The 22,027-nt window shown below is 45.8% G+C and overlaps 1 protein-coding gene across 1 annotated transcript; it reads left to right on the top strand.

The window, feature by feature from the left end:
• Positions 1–4,947: 4,947 nt before the first annotated feature.
• Positions 4,948–6,976, top strand: LOC137361281 (uncharacterized). Its single transcript, XM_068026172.1, has 2 exons — positions 4,948–5,757; positions 5,854–6,976. Exons 1-2 carry the CDS (start codon positions 5,269–5,271, stop codon positions 5,995–5,997), a joined length of 633 nt encoding a protein of 210 aa, XP_067882273.1. The 5' UTR covers positions 4,948–5,268; the 3' UTR covers positions 5,998–6,976.
• Positions 6,977–22,027: the final 15,051 nt, after the last annotated feature.

The following is a 22,027-nucleotide window of genomic DNA, read 5'->3' as shown; positions in this document are numbered from 1 at the left end:
TGGGGGCAGAGCAAGTGTCAAGAATTGGAGCTGCAGTCTCAGAATGAAGGGTCGGTCATTTAGGACTGTGATGAGGAGAAATTTCTTCACTCAAAGAATTGTGAATCTTTGGAATTCTCTACTCCAGAGAGCTGTGGATCCCCCATTGGTGAGAATATTCAAGACACAAATCCACAGATTTTGTTGGATATTCGGGGAAACAAGGGATGTTAGGATAGTGCGGGACAATACAGTTCAGGTAGGAGATTGGCCAGAACTATGTTGAATGGTGCAGCAGACTCGAAGGGCCGAATGGCCTACTCCTGCTCTTGTCCTTATATTACGTACACATCGAATATCTCTAACATTTTCTGAATGCATAGTGGGAGCAACAACTTCAAATGAAATCATTTTTCTTAATATTGTGTGTTTTACCTGCGTATCATTTCCTGCCATTCTGCTGTGCAGAGCACCTGACATAAAGAACACCTCTCAAATGGAAATCAGGTAGTTGTTCAGGAAAGGCAGCTATATGGATAGTCCTAGAAAAGAAGCTGTAATATCATGATAGCTTGTGTTTTGACCATTTTGTAACCTTGTTTTATTTAATCTTTAATTGTTCTACAATGAGCCGATCTTCTCTAACTGTTACACCAAATGATGTAAACTATCATATTTTCCCCAGCATTACTACTGGAACAAACGGGCTTCTCCTTGGGAATTTTCCATCTGATGTGTTTGGGGGAGGAGGTATATTTACACAGGGATGCCAGATAGACCAGACTGAAGGAGCGATGCTCTCTGCCCCACCCACTGGTATCTGGTGTGTTGTATTCACATACAGAAGTGAAAATATCTCACTTTTACAAATGATTAGTGCTGATGGAAGTTAGTTTTTTTTTCTCAAATGAAGCTGGGACAACTGACCCAATGGTATTGCTAACATATACGGACACCTACTCATAGTTTTAGATGCTTCTCTTAAGGTTTCAGTGACATTGTGATGCTGCATAAAATAAGACATGTCAAGATGACTGACTGTTGCTTTTCCTTAACTGGCCTCACCAGTCAAATTCCACCAAACGGTTTGATAGTCCCTGACCCAACTGCCTGACAAATGTCTTTGCGAATTGGCTTCTTATTGTCTTGGCTCTCAGAGGTGCAGATGCTGAGCTGCTAAAGCATCTGAAGATAGTGTGCATTCTCGCTCAGGCTAGGACATTGAAGAACAATGGTCAGCTGTGACGGAGAACATAACCCCACATCATCACAGACATGATGCATTTTCACTGTCATGTGACTGATTGGGTATTTTTCATCAATGGACACAAAGGTCACAGAGGGTCACCTCAATTACAGCCGCCACTTGCTTCATCACTTCAGCTGCCATTAAACTATTGAGCAGATGCTTGCCTTCTACATTACTTGGCCAACTCATGGCTGCCTCGTGGCTAACCTTTTCCTTTCAAAGCCTCCTGTCACCTCCTAGTGCCTTAATTCTTCAGCATTGTAAAAAAAAATCTGAAATTTTATAGATAACTTCGGAAATATTCTCTCCCATTACGGCACTGTCTTTAATTGTTCCCATTTCTTTCAATTTGAGAAAAGCACTTCCTGCTTCTATTACAAATGTGCCCCGAGACCTGTGTAAATTCCCATCTGGAGTTCTGCTATTAGCAGAATTCATAAAACTGGATGTTAACAACATAATTCCAATTGAATTTCTCCAATAGGCGAACTCTCCAAATACATCAGCTAAACTAAAAGAGGAAATTATATATCAGAGATAGAAAAAAGGTGGATGATAGAAACTGAGAGATAAATAAAAAGGGAATGAGTTGACTGACAGAAAAAAGATGCACCACAATTAATATATTTTATCAACCTATTAATCCTCTCATTGTGAATAGAATCATTAATTTCTCTTTTCCTATCTTTATTGCAGCTAATTTATTAACAATTGTGATTCTCTCCCGTGGAAAATGCGGTCTCTCCAAATGTATCAGTCGTTATATGGTGGCCATGACAACAGCAGATCTACTGGTCCTAATATTTGATGTAATTCTGTATGAGATTAAGGAGATGTAAGGAGCCTCCCTCAAATGGCTCGGAACGCATACTGTCCATCCGACTGCTCACCACCTCTGGTCCAGTACACCTACTCAGCATCTATGCTCCAACACTCTGTTCCGCACCTGAAGCTAAAGACCAGTTCTATGAACAACTCCATAACATCATTAGCAGCATCCCCAACACCGAACACCTATTCCTGCTGGGGGACTTTAATGCCAGGGTTGGGGCCGACCATGACTCATGGCCCTCCTGCCTTGGGCGCTATGGCGTTGGAAGGATGAATGAGAACGGGCAGAGACTGCTTGAGTTGTGTACCTATCATAACCTCTGCATCACCAACTCGTTCTTTCACACTAAACCCTGTCACCAGGTTTCATGGAGGCACCCAAGATCACGTCGTTGGCACCAGCTAGACCTCATTGTCACAAGGCGAGCCGCCTTAAACAGTGTTCAAATCACACGCAGCTTCCACAGTGCGGACTGCGACACCGACCACTCCCTGGTGTGCAGCAAGGTTAGACTCAGACCAAAGAAATTGCATCATTCCAAGCAGAAGGGCCACCCGCGCATCAACACGAGCAGAATTTCTCACCCACAGCTGTTACAAAAATTTCTAAATTCACTTGTAACAGCCCTTCAAAACACTCCCACAGGGGATGCTGAGACCAAGTGGGCCCACATCAGAGACGCCATCTATGAGTCAGCTTTGACCACCTACGGCAAAAGTGCGAAGAGAAATGCAGACTGGTTTCAATCTCATAATGAAGAGCTGGAACCTGTCATAGCCGCTAAACGCATTGCACTTTTGAACTACAAGAAAGCCCCCAGCGATTTAACATCCGCAGCACTTAAAGCAGCCAGAAGTACTGCACAAAGAACAGCTAGGCGTTGCGCAAACGACTACTGGCAACACCTATGCAGCCATATTCAGCTGGCCTCAGACACCGGAAACATCAGAGGAATGTATGATGGCATGAAGAGAGCTCTTGGGCCAACCATCAAGAAGATCACCCCCCTCAAATCTAAATCGGGGGACATAATCACTGACCAACGCAAACAGATGGACCGCTGGGTTGAGCACTACCTAGAACTGTACTCCAGGGAGAATGCTGTCACTGAGACTGCCCTCAATGCAGCCCAGCCTCTACCAGTCATGGATGAGCTGGACATACAGCCAACCAAATCGGAACTCAGTGATGCCATTGATTCCCTAGCCAGCGGAAAAGCCCCTGGGAAGGACAGCATTACCCCTGAAATAATCAAGAGTGCCAAGCCTGCTATACTCTCAGCACTACATGAACTGCTATGCCTGTGCTGGGACGAGGGAGCAGTACCCCAGGACATGCGCGATGCCAACATCATCACCCTCTATAAAAACAAAGGTGACCGCGGTGACTGCAACAACTACCGTGGAATCTCCCTGCTCAGCATAGTGGGGAAAGTCTTTGCTCGAGTCGCTCTGAACAGGCTCCAGAAGCTGGCCGAGCGCGTCTACCCTGAGGCACAGTGTGGCTTTCGTGCAGAGAGATCGACTATTGACATGCTGTTCTCCCTTCGTCAGATGCAGGAGAAATGCCGTGAACAACAGATGCCCCTCTACATTGCTTTCATTGATCTCACCAAAGCCTTTGACCTCGTCAGCAGACGTGGTCTCTTCAGACTACTAGAAAAGATCGGATGTCCACCAAAGCTACTAAGTATCATCACCTCATTCCATGACAATATGAAAGGCACAATTCAACATGGTGGCTCCTCATCAGAGCCCTTTCCTATCCTGAGTGGTGTGAAACAGGGCTGTGTTCTCGCACCCACACTTTTTGGGATTTTCTTCTCCCTGCTGCTTTCACATGCGTTCAAATCCTCTGAAGAAGGAATTTTCCTCCACACAAGATCAGGGGGCAGGTTGTTCAACCTTGCCCGTCTAAGAGCGAAGTCCAAAGTACGGAAAGTCCTCATCAGAGAACTCCTCTTTGCTGACGATGCTGCTTTAACATCTCACACTGAAGAATGCCTGCAGAGTCTCATCGACAGGTTTGCGTCTGCCTGCAATGAATTTGGCCTAACCATCAGCCTCAAGAAAACGAACATCATGGGGCAGGATGTCAGAAATGCTCCATCCATCAATATTGGCGACCACGCTCTGGAAGTGGTTCAAGAGTTCACCTACCTAGGCTCAACTATCACCAGTAACCTGTCTCTAGATGCAGAAATCAACAAGCGCATGGGTAAGGCTTCCACTGCTATGTTCAGACTGGCCAAGAGAGTGTGGGAAAATGGCGCACTGACACGGAACACAAAAGTCCGAGTGTATCAGGCCTGTGTCCTCAGTACCTTGCTCTACGGCAGCAAGGCCTGGACAACGTATGCCAGCCAAGAGCGACGTCTCAATTCATTCCATCTTCGCTGCCTTCGGAGAATACTTGGCATCAGGTGGCAGGACTATATCTCCAACACAGAAGTCCTTGAAGCGGCCAACATCCCCAGCTTATACACACTACTGAGTCAGCGGCGCTTGAGATGGCTTGGCCATGTGAGCCGCATGGAAGATGGCAGGATCCCCAAAGACACATTGTACAGCGAGCTCGCCACTGGTATCAGACCCACCGGCCGTCCATGTCTCCGTTATAAAGACGTCTGCAAACGCGACATGAAATCGTGTGACGTTGATCACAAGTCGTGGGAGTCAGTTGCCAGCATTCGCCAGAGCTGGCGGGCAGCCATAAAGACAGGGCTAAATTGTGGCGAGTCGAAGAGACTTAGTAGTTGGCAGGAAAAAAGACAGAGGCGCAAGGGGAGAGCCAACTGTGCAACAGCCCCAACAAACAAATTTCTCTGCAGCACCTGTGGAAGAGCCTGTCACTCCAGAATTGGCCTTTATAGCCACTCCAGGCGCTGCTTCACAAACCACTGACCACCTCCAGGCGCGTATCCATTGTCTCTCGAGATAAGGAGGCCCAAAAGAAAAAGAATTTCACAAATTCATTTCTGGATTACACCTCCATCTGTAGTCTTACATTCACCTTCAGTTTTATTTCCATTGATTGTTCTGTCTGGTTAACAGTCGCTTTCAGCTTTGATCGCTTTGTATCCATCTGTTACCAGAAACTGAGAAACAAATACTGCACAGAAAAAACTGCACTTGTCGTTATAGCAGCGGTGTGTGCACTTTCCGTTTTACAAAATATTCCACTTTACTTTGTAAATGAACCTGGAATAATGATTGATAACATACCATGGTTCTGTGTTGTAAAATCTGCATTCTATATTTTGCCCGTTTGGATGGTTTACTTGTGGCTTGACACTATTTTAACCCCACTTGCTGCATTTTTCTTAATTTTGTTCTTCAATGCTCTGACCATCAGACACATTGTAGTGACCAATAGAGTCAGGAGGGGATTCCGGGAAAAGAGCAAAGATCCAGAGATAGAGAGCCGCAGAAAGTCCATCATATTACTGCTCGCTATTTCGGGCAGTTTTATCTTGTTATGGATTCTAATCTCCATCTGTCAGATTTCTGTACAATTTACGGAAAATCAATTTTACCAAAGTGATTACAATGACCCTTTCACCATCATGGAACAGACCGGATTCATGCTCCAGCGTTTGAGTTCCTGCACCAACACGGTTATTTATGCAGTGGCACAGACCAAATTCAGAGATGAGTTAAAGAATATTATTAAATATCCCTTTACCCGGATGATTAAGGTAAATAAATTAAATTAATCGGAATGCGTTAAATTTATCTCCCCACCCACCCACCCCGGATTGGTCTCATATCATACACAATTATCTGCCGTTTAGATTGGATCTGTCCAACCACTCTACAGAGGCATATTGTTCCTGCTGTTTAATATACTACTGAAAACCAAGTTCTCTATTTGCCCTGGCGGAACTGTGGCCAGCAGAGCTGTCAACAGATTTGGAGAGACTCAAAGAGAAATGTGAGGGTAAATGTTTATGTTTACCATTTAAAGCTCTTTACAAAGCCTGACATAATCTCAATGAGTATTTAATGTCCAGAAAGTAAAGGTAAAGAACTAACTTATTCTGTTTACACCAATTTCTAACTGGTCAAATATTTACATAAAACCAATCCAGGTTTGGAAAGAATTAAATGTATAAGTAAATTTGCGCGGCATTTTTGAAGAATTTACCTTTGTATCGGCTGCTTTAATTTTGTCATTGTATACAATAGGTTCAATTCAGCTTCACTCAAAGAAATACTGTTCTCCCTTTTTTAACACACTATTGGTCTGATTGTTCAGTTTGCTGCAACTAGTTTGCTTGATGGATGAACCAGTTCACTCAGTTCAAGAATCTGATTGTTATGTGATTTGCTCAGCTACATATCTGCTTGGCTGCTTTTTGAATTTTAGTGATGAATTATTTAATTTCAGGAAGCTTCGGGTCAATTAATATCATTAATATCATTTTCAGATCACAACAAATTGCTCTTGTTGACATACAGAAAAGACAGTGACAGATTTCCCCAGTGGTGTGCCTTGGGCTGTTGAATCATCGAACATCGTGAATACAAGAAGCTGGGCAGGAGATGGTAAATATCCAAAAGGGATTCTGCCAAATGCTATTTTTCAGGCAGTTAAATGGGCATAAATTCAGATGAGTTCATTAGCGGTGTGTTTCTCTTGCTCCAATCGTCCTCTACTCACCAGGCAATCCAACAGCCCCAGCGTAGGAACAGGAAATATATTCTGGAACATTTAAAATATTGTCTGGAACATTTTAACTCCCTTGTTTGATGAGAAAATATTGACAGTTTTATTGCAGTAATAAAATATTTACAGCACTTTTACCATGAGACATGCAATCTTATTATTTTCCAAAACATGAAACAACTGTAGCTATCTAAGTTACAACCACTGTTTATTTGGTTTATTAAAACTCAGTCACTGTGACAATTATACATAAAACAATATAAATGTCGTGTCACTCTGTTACATTACAAAGATAAGGAAAATCCTGGGAACTCACAGGATAGACAATAAAAATCTAAACTCTAAATCTAAAATCAGGTTCTTTTGTGATGAAGTTAAACTGATGCGTTCCTGCCAAGAAGTGAAAATAGTTTTTATGGTCATGATTTTTCTGATCCAAGCTCTCCATAACTTTGAGCTCCTCTCATCAGATCACCACTCTGTCTTTTACCTTGTCCCACTTTGTGTAAATGGAACGGAGATCAATATAGAAGATAGAGAATATAGTCTAATTCACGCTCCCTGGGCAACACAGAAGGAGTCGAGACCAAATGTAATCTTGAAGAGAAGCAGAGTTAAATATTTCAAAGATTAATGGAGCATAAAATCTAGAAATAATATAACCCCAGTTTTAAAGTGTTACATTGTGCTCCTATATTTCATGTCTTGTTATAAGTTCTGAACTCTATATTTATCTTGAAATACCTGGAATGTGTAATCAGACGGATTGTAAAACCGGTGTTGAACCTGAACGCACGTCATTGCACCAGGTGTGTTAGGTTTCAGTCAGGAATGTTTCCTCCATATTTTGTGCAGAGATTAATTTAACAATTACTCTCCCACATCCCCCCACTCCAAACCCATTTCCTTCTCATAACGATTATGGTGAAATTAACTTCAAAGGAATGAGACAAAACAGATCGCCTGGATTGTCAGTCTGAATTCTTTTTTGTGTTTTTCTGTGCTGCATTTCTCTGCACATCTGTGTCAAAAGCGTTTTCTTTTCTTCATTGGAAAAACTCTCTTCAATATAATACTTGAGAACTGCAACATTTAACCGATTTGGTGTCTATAGTTTGAAACAGATGCCGAACAAGACATTGTGATGACAAAATGTTAACTATGAAACAAAAGGAAAACATGACAATAAACGAGCTGGTTTTCTCCCAGAGTATCTCACCTTTCACCAGTAATTAAACTGAATAGTATGAGATCAATATACTCCCCAACTTTTACCGTCAACTTCTAACCTTGAGGGCTTAGGGCCTAGGATGGGTGCAGCGCGAAGAAAGAGAATTCGGATTAGATTTTAGCTTCAAAACCAAAGAATCAACCGAACCGTTCACTATAACTGCAATTCAACCCGTTCTCCAGTCCAAGATGGAAATGATCATTCCTCACAGCACCAACCTCTTCAGTTTGTCCTCCTGAGAATCCACTCCTACTCCAGATGCTCGCGGTTGCCTGTTGCCTTTCAGTATTTGCAGTGATTTTCACCCACTAGACGCCGGATCTGAGAGCATCAAACACAAAATGTAAAACTTAAATAACTAGAATGGTGCCGACCTTCGACTGACGGAGGGTGAGGTGGTTGGGGGGAATGCGGGAGGAATGTGGCTGAGAACCGACAGGGGAAAGTCCAAACTATGCAGCCCAGAAAAGGTACCCAGTGAGGAACAATTACCACAGGTTATTAATAATAAAGTGAAGAAATCCCTCAGCAACGTGAGTGTTACAATAGGACAATGTCAGAGCAGTAATGATATTAACAGTCATGTATGAGAACAGCCTGCTAAATTACTGATCAGTGAGAGCAGGGACCAGGAACAGGCACACAAGGGAAAATAAACACATATAAATATAAGGAATGGGAATTGGAGCACACCATTCAGTTCACTATAAAATTAAATTTGATGGAGATGAAGAGATCTTTTCTCAAATTCTCAAATCACTTTTCACCTTTTTGTTCCTACACGAAGTAAATTTGAAATGTAAAATCAGATCAAAATCAGCTCATGGGCTGAATTATCATCAGAAAATCATCCAGGCAGAGCATTTCAAGATATAAAATCTATTTCTAGCTGAACATTATTTATAAACAATGTAAGGTCACATAAGGCTTGTTTCTGCAGGTGTAACATCAGAATATGATCATAAAGGGGGAGTTTCTGCAGCGTCACCACGTAATGACGTCAACGAGATGACGTCCGAGTGTTGCCGACCCGTCAATGGCCGCGATTCCCGCCTGATTCCCCCAACCTTAACCCACTCCCTCCCGCACTCGTCGCCTCAGTCGCTGCTTCCGCCTGTAGACGTGTGCTCGCTGCTCCATCCCGCCGCTCCTGTGCTCGCTGCTCCATCCCGCCGCTCCTGTCTGCTCGCTGCTCCATCCCGCCTCTCCTGTCTGCTGGCTGATCCATCCCGCCGCTCCTGTGCTCGCTGCTCCATCCCACGGCTCCTGACTGCTCCCTGCTCCATCCCACCGCTCCTGTCTGCTCGCTGCTCCATCCCACCGCTCCTGACTGCTCCCTGCTCCATCCCACCGCTCCTGACTGCTCGCTGCTCCATCCCACCGCTCCAGACTGCTCGCTGCTCCATCCCACCGCTCCTGACTGCTCGCTGCTCCATCCCACCGCTCCTGTGCTCGCTGCTCCATCCCACCGCTCCTGACAGCTCCCTGCTCCATCCCGCCGCTCCTGTGCTCGCTGCTCCATCCCGCTGCCCCTGTCTGCTCCCTGCTCCATCCCACCGCTCCTGACTGCTCGCTGCTCCATCCCACCGCTCCTGTGCTCGCTGCTCCATCCCACTGCTCCTGACTGCTCCCTGCTCCATCCCACTGCTCCTGTCTGCTCGCTGCTCCATCCCGCCGCTCCTGTCTGCTCGCTGATCCATCCCTCCGCTCCTGTGCTCGCTGCTCCATCCCACCGCTCCTGACTGCTCGCTGCTCCATCCCGCCACTCCTGACTGCTCACTGCTCCATCCAGCCGCTCCTGTCTGCTCACTGATCCATCCCGCCGCTCCTGTCTGCTCGCTGATCCATCCAGCCGCTCCTGACTGTTCGCTAATCCATCCCACCGCTCCTGACTGCTCCCAGCTCCATCCCGCTGCTCCTGACTGCTCGCTGCTCCATCCCTCCGCTCCTGTCTGCTCGCTAATCCATCCCTCCGCTCCTGTGCTCGCTGCTCCATCCCACCGCTCCTGACTGCTCCCTGCTCCATCCAGCCGCTCCTGTCTGCTCGCTAATCCATCCCTCCGCTCCTGCGCTCGCTGCTCCATCCCACGGCTCCTGACTGCTCCCTGCTCCATCCAGCCACTCCTGTCTGCTCGCTAATCCATCCCGCTGCTCCTGACTGCTTGCTGCTCCATCCCGCCGCTCCTGTCTGCTCGCTGATCCATCCCTCCGCTCCTGTCTGCTCGCTAATCCATCCCTCCGCTCCTGTGCTCGCTGCTCCATCCCACCGCTCCTGTCTGCTCGTTGATCCATCCCTCCGCTCCTGTCTGCTGACTAATCCATCCCTCCGCTCCTGTGCTCGCTGCTCCATCCAGCCGCTCCTGTCTGCTCGCTAATCCATCCCTCCGCTCCTGCGCTCGCTGCTCCATCCCACCGCTCCTGTCTGCTCGCTGCTCCATCCCGCCGCTCCTGTCTGCTCGCTGCTCCATACCACCGCTCCTGACTGCTCCCTGCTCCATCCCACCACTCCTGACTGCTCCCTGCTCCATCCTGCCGCTCCTGTCTGCTCGCTGCTCCATCCCGCCGCTCCTGACTGTTCGCTGCTCCATCCCGATGCTCCTGACTGCTCCCTGCTCCATCCCACCACTCCTGACTGCTCCCTGCTCCATCCTGTCGCTCCTGTCTGCTCGCTGCTCCATCCCGCCGCTCCTGACTGTTCGCTGCTCCATCCCGCCGCTCCTGTCTGCTCGCTGCTCCATCCCGCCGCTCCTGACTGCTCCCTGCTCCATCCCACCACTCCTGACTGCTCCCTGCTCCATCCTGCCGCTCCTGACTGCTCGCTGCTCCATCCCGCCGCTCCTGTCTGCTCGCTACTCCATCCCACTGCTACTGACTGCTCGCTGCTCCATCCCGCCACTCCTGTCTGCTCGCTGCTCCAGCCCGCCACTCCTGACTGCTTGCTGCTCCATCCAGCCGCTCCTGACTGCTCGCTGCTCCAACCTGCCGATCCTGTCTGCTTGCTGCTCCATCCCGCTGCTCCTGACTGCTTGCTGCTCCAACCTGCCGATCCTGTCTGCTTGCTGCTCCATCCCGCCGCTCCTGACTGCTCGCTGCTCCAACCTGCCGCTCCTGACTGCTTGCTGCTCCAACCTGCCGATCCTGTCTGCTTGCTGCTCCATCCCGCTGCTCCTGACTGCTTGCTGCTCCATCCCGCTGCTCCTGTCTGCTCGCTGCTCCAACCTGCCGATCCTTTCTGCTTGCTGCTCCAGCCCACCGCTCCTGCCTGCTCACTGATCCATCCCGCCGCTCCTGTCTGCTCACTGATCCATCCCACCGCTCCTGTCTGCTCGGGTGGAGCCTCGGACTGCAGTCCCTCCAGCACCGGGATTCTCGAAGCTTGTCCTAGGGAAGTGGGTGGAGCATCTGTGTCTACAACATGGAGAGACATTGTAATAACATGGAAATGAGGGGGAGGGGACTAACCCTGCCTCCCAGTTAATGTTTCTCCAGGTGGGAACCATTTGAAAGGGGACATGAGGAAACTGTCAGTAACCCTTGTGGCTGCTCCCCTCTGATCGGGTCTCCTGAGAGGGACTGGCAACAAATTGAAGCAGCTCTAAAATAGTAAATAGACATTTTCACCCACAGGAATTTGTTAGATATGTGGGTGTGAATAAAAACAGCAGTCAGAAGTCTCCAGCCTCTAGATAAATGTCCGATGTCTGTAAAGGTAAAGTACGACCATGTTATGCACTCCATAAACACCAAAACCAGCCACTCAAACTCGAGAGTGGGGAAGATTCTATTCCTTTTTTAGTACAAACATCTTCTTTTCCCCATTATTCCTCTTTCATCCCTGGGCAAAGTTCTGTTTTATTCTCCTACATTCAAGTTTTAGATCAGATTGAGCAGCTAGTTTTTTCAGCCAGCACAAACATGATGAGCTGAATGGCCTCCTTCTATGCTATAATTTTTCAATGGTTCTATTTGAACATAGATCACAATTCCTTCAACATCACTGTTTTAAGATCTGGGATTCTGTCCCCTCTTCATTCTCTTTAGGGTTCTGTATTTGATACCTATTGTACTCAATACTTCTTTAATAGCCTCCCATTGTTTTACTCTCGGTTTCCCTGTTAACAGCTCAGCTGACTTTTATGTGTTCACCTTACATGTCATTCTGTCCAAGTCAGCCTCACTAACATTAAAACCATAGCATGTGGGGGACCTTTCTCCTGGAACTGAATGTCTGTCTCTGACATATTGTGGTCACTGATTGCTAAATGTTCATTTACTATCCGAATGTTATAGTCACAGTCATAGAGTGATACAGCACTGAAACAGGCCCTTCAGCCCACCGAGTCTGTGCCAACCATCAATCACCCATTTATACTAATCCTATATTAATCCCATATTCCCTACCACATCCCCACCTTCCCTCAATTCCCCTACCACCTACCTACACTAGAGGCAATTTACAATGGCCAATTTACCTATCAACCTGCAAGTTGTTAATTAATTCCTGGTCATTATTCATTGTTAAATCTAGTACACCCTGTTTTCTTGTCAGTTACACGATATGTTGTGTCAGGAATCTGCCCTGAATTCAATCTAGAAAATAATTGCAGAAATTGCGGGTCAGTTGAGTTCATCTTGAATGAGCCAGTGAGGGAGGAGGAAGAAAGGAGAGATCAATGTTGAGTAAATCACTGATGTTCCCAGAGTTACTGTTAAATGGGGAGAGTCAGTGTTGGCTGCATTTAGGGGGATTGGGGATGTTTTAGATGATGGTGCCTCCTCCTGGTAGCAGAGAGTGTTACAGCTCAATGTTCCCTGAATGATCCAGTAGGAGGCCATTTGGCCCATAGTTTCTGTGCCAGCTCTTTGGAAGAGCTATCCAATCATTCCCACTGCCCTGCTCTTTCACCATAGACCTGAAGTTCCGCTATTTATCCAATTCCCTTTTGAAAATTACTATTGAATCTGCTTCCACCACCTTGTCATTACTTTATTCAGATCATAACAACACACTGCGTAAAAAATATTCTCATCATCTGCCCCTCTGGTTCTTTCACCAATTATCTTAAATCTGTGTCCTCTAGTTACTGACCCTCCTGTCACTGGAAACAGTTTCTTCTTATTTATTCTGTCAAAACCCCTTATAGTTAAATCTCCCCCTTAACCTTCTCTGCTCTGAGGAGAACAATCCCAGCTTCTCCAACTCTCCACATAACCAATTCTGCTCAATCTCCTCAGCACAATCTCCAATGACTTGACATCCTTCCTAAAGTGAAGACAATTCTCCAGCTGAGACCTAACCCAGTGATTTGTAAAGGTGATACATAACATTGTTATATAAATGTAACCAGTTCACTGTGTGGTATCCACCAAACACACTAAGAACTGGACTCAGAAGGTGACCAGCAAGGAAGTTTTCTTGACAATGAATCCTGTCCCGTGCACCCAATATCGAGAGTGTTGGAAATGTAGAGTCAGCTTGTGTGAGTAAAGTTCAGTGGAAGACCAGCTCTCTGTGCTGGATGAGGAGATGGCAGACAGACTGGAGACAGTGATCGTCTCTCTGAGTTTCCAAGCAGAGGGAATCCCGTGATATTTTGGTGAGAGGCTGTTGAATAAGTTCAGAGGAAAGATCACGTGTAGTTTTCAGGTGAAAGGGGTGAAATAGCAGAGGCTCTGACCATCATTTTCTAATTTTCTCTGGCTGCAGGCATGGTGCCGGTGAAGTGGGGGACCACTAAAGTTTTACCATTATATAAAAAGGGAGGAAGGGATAGACTGAGTAATTACAGCCAGTCAGCTTAACCTCGGTAGTGGGAAAATTATTGGAAATAATTCTGAGAGATGGTATGAACCATCATCTAGAACAGTTTAATCAAGGACCATTAGTTAAGGGAAGGTTGTGTCTGACTAACTCAGTTGAATTCTTTGAGGAGGTAACAAGATGTGTTGATGAAGGTAGTGCATTTGATATACTCGACATGAATTTACGCAAGGCTTTTGATAAGGTCCCACATGGCGGACTGGTCATGAAAGCAAAAGCCCATTGGGATCCAGAGCAAAGTTGGATACAAAATTGACTCAGTGGCAGGAAGCAAAGGGTCGATGGGTGTCTTTTTATGACTGATAGGTTGTTTCCAGTGAGGTTCCACAGGACTCAGGACTGGGCCCCTTACTGTTTGAGGTATATATCGATGATTTAGATTTAAATAAACGTAGAATAGAAACATAGAAAAATAGGAGCAGGAGTAGGCCATTCGGCCCTTCGAGCCTGCTCCGCCATTCAATATGATCATGGCTTTCATCAAAACTCAGTACCCAGCTCCCACTTTCTCCCTGTATCACTTTAGCCCTAAGAACTATATCTAACTCTTTCCTGAATATATTTAATGATTTGGCCTCAATTGCTTTCTGTAGTAGAGAATTCCACAGGTTCACCACTCTCTGGGTGAAGAAATCTCTCCTCATCTCAGTCCTAAATGGCTTACCCCTTATCCTTAGACTGTGACCCCTGGTCCAGGAATCCCCCACCATCGGGAACATCCTTCCTGCATCTAGTCAGTCCAGTCCTGATAGAATTTTGTAGTTTTCTATGAGATCCCCTCTCATTCTTCTAAACTCTAGTGAATACAAGCCTAATAGACCCAATCTCTCTTCATACATCAGTCCTGCCATCCTAGGAATCAGTCTGGTGAACCTTCGCTGCACTCCCTCCATAGCAAGAACATCCTTCCTCAGATAAGGAGACCAAAACAGCACACAATACTCCAGATATGGTCTCACCAAGGCCTTATATAATTGCAGTAAGACATCCTTGCTCCTGTACTTGAATCCTCTCGCTATGAAGGCCAACATACCAATGATTAAGAATTTTGCAGATGATACAATAATTGGCCTTGTGATTGATAGTGAGAAAGAAAACTGTAGACCACAGGAAGATATCAATGAAGTGGTCAGGTGGGCAGAAAAGTGGTGAATGGAATTCAGTCTAGAGAAGTGTGAATTAAGCATTTGGGGAGGGCAAACAACACCAGGGAATACAGAATAAATGGTGCAATTCTGAGAAGTGTATAGGAACAGGGGGACCCTGGAGTGTTTGTCTTCAGATACATGAAGGTGGATGGACAGGTGGATAAGGTGGTCACGAAGGCATAAGGGATACTTACACTTATTCGCTGAGTAGGGAGGTTATGCTAGAAAACTGTATAAAACATTTGTTCGACAGCAGCTAGAGAACAGTGTACAGTTCTGGTCACTGTAATTACAGGAAGGATGTGATTGCAGTAGATAGGGTGCAGAGGAGATTTATGAGCATGTTGCCAGGAATGGAGAATTTTAACTGTGAGGAAAGATTGGATAGGCTGGGGTTGTTTTCTGTAGAACCGAGAAGGCTGAGGGGAGATTTAATTGAGGTGTATTAATTATGAGGGGCCTAGACAGAGTAGATAGGAAGGACCTATTTCCCTTAGCAGGGATGTTAATAACCAGGGGGCATAGATTTAATGTAATTGGTAGAAGAATGAGAGGGGGTGAATTTTTCACCCCGAGGATGGTGGGGATCTGGAAGTCACTGTCTGAAAGGTTGCTGGAGGCAGAAACCATCATAACAGTGAGAAAATACTTAGAAATATCGTTGAGGTGCTGTAACCTACAGGACTACAGACCAAGAGCTGGAAGGTGGGATTAGAATGGAAAGCTCTTTTATGGCTGGCATTGACATGATGGGCCAAATGTCCTCTTTCTGTGCTCTAAATCTTTCTATAAATGAAAGGAAGAACTTGCATTTCTATAGCACCCTTTACTACCTGAGAATAGATGGACTGGGAAGATGGGCAGAGCAGTGGAAAATGGAATTTAATCCTGAGAAGTGTGAGGTGATGCATTTTGGGAGGACTAACATGGCAAGGGAATATACAATGGACGGTAGGACCCGAGGTGGTACAGAGGGTCAGAGGGACCTTGGTCTACTTGTCCATAGATCACTGAAGGCAGCAGCACAGGTAGATAAGGTGGTTAGGAAGGCTTACGGGATACTTGCCTTCATTAGCTGAGGTATAGAATATAAGAGCAGGGAGGTTATGATGGAGCTGTATAAAACACTAGTTAGGCCACAGCTGGAGTACTGTGTACAGTGGTCACCACACTATAGGAAGGATGTGATTGCACTGGAGAGGGTGCAGAGGAGATTCACCAGGATGTTGCCTGGGCTGGAGCATTTCAGCTATGAAGAGAGACTGGATAGGCTAGGGTTGTTTTCCTTAGAGCAGAGAAGGCTGAGGGGGGACCTGATTGAGGTATACAAAATTATGAGGGGCAGATAGGGTATATAGGAAGAAACATTTTCCCTGAGCAGAGGGGTCAATAACCAGTGGACATAGATTTAAGGTAAGGGGCAGGAGGTTTAGAGGGGATTTGAGGAAAGATCTTTTCACCCAGAAAGTGGTTGGCATCTGGAACACACTGCCTGAAGGGGTGGTAGAGGCAGGAACCCTCACAACATTTAAGAAGTATTTAGATGAACATTTGAAACGCCATAGCATACAAGGCTACGGGCCAAGTGCTGGAAAATGGGATTAGAGTAGATAGGTGCTTGCTGGCCGGCATGGACACGATGGGCCGAAGGGCCTGTTTCTGTGCTGTATAACTCTATGACTCTATCCCAAAGAGCTTTACAGCCAATGATGTACTTCTGAACTGCAGTCACTGTTGTCGGAAACATGGCAACCAATGTATGCACAGCAAGCTTCCATAAGTAGCAATGATATAAAACAACAGGTAATCTGTTTGGGGTGTTATTTGAAGAATAAACATCAACCAAGGGCACCAGGGAGAACTTCACTGCCCTTCTTCCATTAGATGCCATCCTTTACATTCACCTGAGGGGGTAAATGGGGCCCTCGGGTTTAATGTCTCATCTGAATGACAGCACCTCTGACAGTGCAGCACTCCCTCAGTACTGGCATTAGGGAGTGTCAGCCTGGATTATGGGGCTCAAGTCTCTGAAGTGGGCCTTGAACCCACAGCCTCCTGCCTTAGAGTAGAGAGAGTTACTAACTGAGTTGGGTGAAAGAGCAGGATATGGAGGGACTGAAGATTAAATCCCATTTTAAACTCATCTGATCTCTCCTGTTCCCATCTAACTGGTCAGTGTCCTGTGACCTTGAACATGGGGATGAAAAGAGGAAGAAACACTGGAACAAGTATTTTGAAAAATGATATCGATTGATGGACACATGCTGGTTTAAATGATGGATATTGTCCTGCACGGAAGGAGCCGTGATGAAATAAACAATGAAATGGAGGAATCATGAAGTTTAAAAGTCAGCTGTTAAAATACATCACAGGAACTTGAACACTTGAAACACAGTCAAAATGGAGTAGTGACCATGTGACCGCTCCTGTACTGGAAATCCACAAACTCAACTGCAAAGATGAAGCTCATTAGCCTTGTCTGAAATAACTCTGTGGAAAACCCCTGTGAAATTGAAAGGAGCCAAGGCATATTAATGACTATGATTGATGTGAATAGACTAACAGAGGATGCTGGAGACAATCAGACTCACAACTCAAACCAAGATGAATAAGGTGTAAAGTAGCAACATCTTCACAGAATGCTAGCCATTTAAACATCAATCGATAGCAATCACTATCACATCCTGACCCATTTTGTGGTCACAACAGGGGACAGGTCATGTGTTTCCTAACAGAAACTCTAATGTGATAAACTTTTATCTTGAAAGGTAAATGTCTGGAGAGAGAGACAGAGATCAAGCAAACACCTTCAGAAAGCAGTCAGGCCAGGGACTGTGGAAACAGTTCCAGCCAAGCAAGAAGATGTCCTGCTGCCAAGTCTACCCTTCAACTTGCTGCAGCAGGGAACTGAAAATGACCACCAGCTCCAGTCTGAAGTCTTACCCTCTAGAAATCTGCAACACCTCAACAAGCCAAGACTGCATATACCCAGGCCTGCACCTTTAAAAGAGACTGGTCTCCTGAGAATTTTCAACATGTTTACTGTTAACCATGAATACCTAACTCAGTTTGAACTAACTCCTACCCTTTTCTCTCTATCTATCTATTCTTGTTTATGTGTGTGTGACTGAGTATGTGTGTGAGTGAAGTTGTGACCATTTCAGGAATTGTGTAAAAATAGTTATTTTTTTAACCAACAAGAAAATCTGCCATTTGTCTATTTTTTGACCAAAAAGATACTCAGTAGCTAAAGCATCATTTTTAACTAAACACGATTGCAGTCAGTTGGGTGGTGAACAGTGGGAACCACCCACATTCCTTCACAACCGTCCGTAACAATATGCTGTGTAAATGTGGTTGCTTTTGGTTGGAAGAAGCTACTTAAATAGGTACAAACCCTTTTAATATATACATGGTTTCAAATTATTTATCTACTGTTTAAAGTTATACTTGTTTTCTGAAATATTAGGTCCTCCATTTCAATGTATAGATATGTTGCATTAAATTGCACACACTCACATCTCTATAGTTACCACTAATAATGTTAGCTTATCAATACAATATTGCAGATAGATGTTATTCCGAGAGATAAGTCTACCCAGATATATTGTACACCTGCTGCCTTATATTACACAATGCTGCTTGGATTTATATTTCTATTGTGGTGAGTTATAGATAAGTCTTATGATAAGCTCATACTTAATATTTTAAATTATATCAATGCTGATTTGAAGTGTACATGTCAACCAATAAATTATCTGCTGTGGATACCGAATTGAAACCCTCCCATATTGACACACATATCTATAACCAACAACAACTGGCAATGATGGAGTGTCTTCATATAGTAAAACATTACAAAGTGTTTCACAGGAGCGATGATCAGGCAAAATTAGATACCGAGTCACATAAGTAGATATTAGGACAGGTGACTGAAAGCTTGGTCAAAGAGGTAGGTTTTATGGAGCATCTTAAAGGAGGAAGTGTCTCCCTCACCTTCTAATCTATCATCATCACACACTCCTTAAATATTCCACTCTTGACCACACTGTCCGGGAAAATTACTGCACAATCTCCAGCCTCCCTTTCCTCTCCAAAGTCCTTCTCCCAAATCCGTGCCCACCTTTCCCAGAACTCCGTGTTTGAATCCCTCCAATCAGGTTTCTGCCCCTGTCAATATACTGAAACGGTTCTCATCAAGTCATTAATGACATCCTATGTGACTGTGACAAAGGCAGTCTACCCATCCTCATCCTTCTCAACCTGTCTGCACCTTTTGACATGGTTGACCACACCGGCCTCCTCCAACTCCTTTCCCACATTTTCCAGCTGGGTGGGACTGACCTTGCTTACTTCCATTCTTATCTTTCCAGTCATAGCTGGAGAATCACCTGCAATGGCTTCTCTTCCTGCTCTCCCACTGTTAGCTCGACAATCTCTCAAGGAGCTTTCCTTGACTTCCTTCTATTTCCCATCTCCATGCTTCCCCGCGGAAACATCGTCCATAAACATATTGTCAGTTTCCACATCTGCGCTGATAACACCCAGCTCTACCTCACCACCACCTCTCAACCCTCCACTGTCTCTGATTTGTCACATTGCTTGTCTGAAATGCAGCAACGGATGAGCTGAAAATTCCATCAAATAAATATTCGGAAGACCAAAGTCATTGTCTTGGGTCCCTGCCACAAATTCCATTCCCTAATCATTGACTCCATCCCTCTCATTGGTCACTGTCTGAGGCTGAACCAAACTGTTGTAACATTGGCATCCCATTTGACCCTGAGATCAGCTTCCGACCACCTATCTGCTCTATCACGGAGACTGTCTATTTGCAGCTATGTAATGTCACACATCGTTGATTCTGTCTCAACTTATCTGCAACTAAAACCTTCATCAGCTGCTGAAATCCTCATCCATGCTCTTGTTATCTCTAGACTTGACTATTCCAATGCACTCCTGGCCAGCCTCCTATTTTCACCCTGCAGAAACTAAAACTCATCTAAAACTAACCTGAATTCACTCCAGTTCCCATTCCGCAATCACCCCTGTGTTCACTGAACTACATTGTCTCCCGGTCAAGCAACGTCTTGAATTTAAAATTCTCATCCTTGTTTTCAAATCACTCCATGACCTCGCTCCCTCCCTATCTCTGTAATCTCCTCCACCCCCTCAACCCTCTGAGGTATCTCTGCTGCTATAATTCTGCCCTCTTGAACATCGCTGATTTTAATTGCTCCATCATTGGTGGCACCTTCCGCTGCCTCGGCCCTAAACTCTGGAATTCCATCTCCAACCCTCTCCGTCTCTCTACCTCACTGTCTTCCTTCACCTCCCTTTCCCCCGGGTGCCTCTCCTCTCATTCACTGATTACCCGCAGTTCAGCTCATGCTGCAATTGACAACAGTGAAATATGGTTGTACAACAGTAATTCTCTGTGCAGACTCGCTTTAAGTACCTTTGCCCCGCCTCCAGCATCAACAGCGAACTGGTCGGAATTGGCCGTCAGAGCGCCATGACGTAAAGACGTTCAGCCAAGTGGATGCAATGACTCTGGACGGGGAGGAACACGACAGGAATTGAGCAGCACCGCTCTTCTTTGATTGGTTAGTGTGCAGCAATTCTGCTCACCGATTGGTTCACTGAGCTGTTGGTCACATGCATTGAGAGGCGGTGCTGAGCTGAGCAATGCCGCGCTAGGATTGGTCGGAATTTGACACGCCGCTTCTGTTGTGTCGAGACATGTTGCACGGCGGAGAAGGAAAGACTGCATGTCGATTGGTTAACGCAGCTGTCACTCAGACAATACGATAACCTTATTGGTTGCAGAAGATGTCGGTCACATTGTAGTCCTTGCCATTGGTTGGGGCCGTGTCGGTCTCTAACCGTCCGCTCTGATTGGCCTCCTCATGTCTCGAGGGCGGGGATTATACGCGGTCTGATCACACACTGGGCAGAGCGGCAGCGGGTGGCTGTGTTTTGGCGGGGATTTCAGTTTCCCAGCCTTGGCCAGGTTTATGATCCAGCGACGGGGCTCCAGAAGAAGGAAGGCGTTTAGGGCTGGGAATCCCCGCGTCGTCCGACTATTAATCGCCAACTCAGGGTTGCCAGTGGGAGAATCCGATGTAAACATGTCACGCTGCAGTTCCTCAGTCCTGCCAGTGAAGGAGCTGCAGCAACTGTTCAAACCCCCTGGAGTCAGATCACTCAGCACAAGGCGGGGATAGCGCCTGGGATCTTCCTGTGCTCTGTGTTTGGGCTTTGGTACCACACCAGCTTTGAGCATGTCACATAGCACAGGCTGGGAATGGATCCTGGGATCTTCCTGTGCTCTGTGTATGGGGTTCTGTACCAGACTGGGTGAGAGAAGCTCCTTCAGCATGAGCTGGGGATGGAGCCTGGGATCTTCCTGTGCTTTGTGGGGCTCAGTGCACACTAGTTGGATATCCCTCATTGTGTGTTTCTGATTGCAGCCTCTCTCTCTTTCAGTTAGTCTGGGAGTTCCTGACTGATCAGAATGCCCCTCTCCTGTCACACCCATCACACACATTGAAGATGGACGACCTGCTGCCAGAGATCCAGATGATCAGGAACTCGAGCCTTCGGTACACTCATTTACTTCAGTGACTCCTAGTCCCTGATTCATCATCAATTTCCCTGGAATGTCAGGTACATTATCATCTTCCTCTACTGTGAAGACTGACATAAAGTAATTATTCAACAAATCTGCCATTTTCTTATGTGTGGGTAAACATGTCAGGAAAGGATGAACAGACTGGGTCTCTTTTCGTTTGCAAAAAGGGAGGTTGAGGGGTGGCCTAATAGAGGTCTTTAAAATGATGGAAGGTTGTGATATAGTGGATCCAGAGAGAATGTTTCCTCTTGTGGCGAAGAACATCACTCGAGGCCATCAATATAATATCGTCACCAAGAAATCCAATAGAAGAAACTTCTTTACCCAGAGAGTGGTGAGAATGTGGAACTCGCTACCACAGGGAGAGGTTGAAGCAAATAGTGTAGATGCATTTAATGGGAATCATAGGAGGGAGAGGGGAAGAGAGGGTAATGATAGATTTACATGAGGAAAGACAGGAGGAGG

Source organism: Heterodontus francisci, unplaced genomic scaffold (genome assembly GCF_036365525.1).
Source record: "Heterodontus francisci isolate sHetFra1 unplaced genomic scaffold, sHetFra1.hap1 HAP1_SCAFFOLD_932, whole genome shotgun sequence".
NCBI lineage: Eukaryota > Metazoa > Chordata > Chondrichthyes > Heterodontiformes > Heterodontidae > Heterodontus > Heterodontus francisci.
Note: the sequence above shows the minus strand (reverse complement) of the source record. Positions and strands in the feature narration are given on the sequence as shown.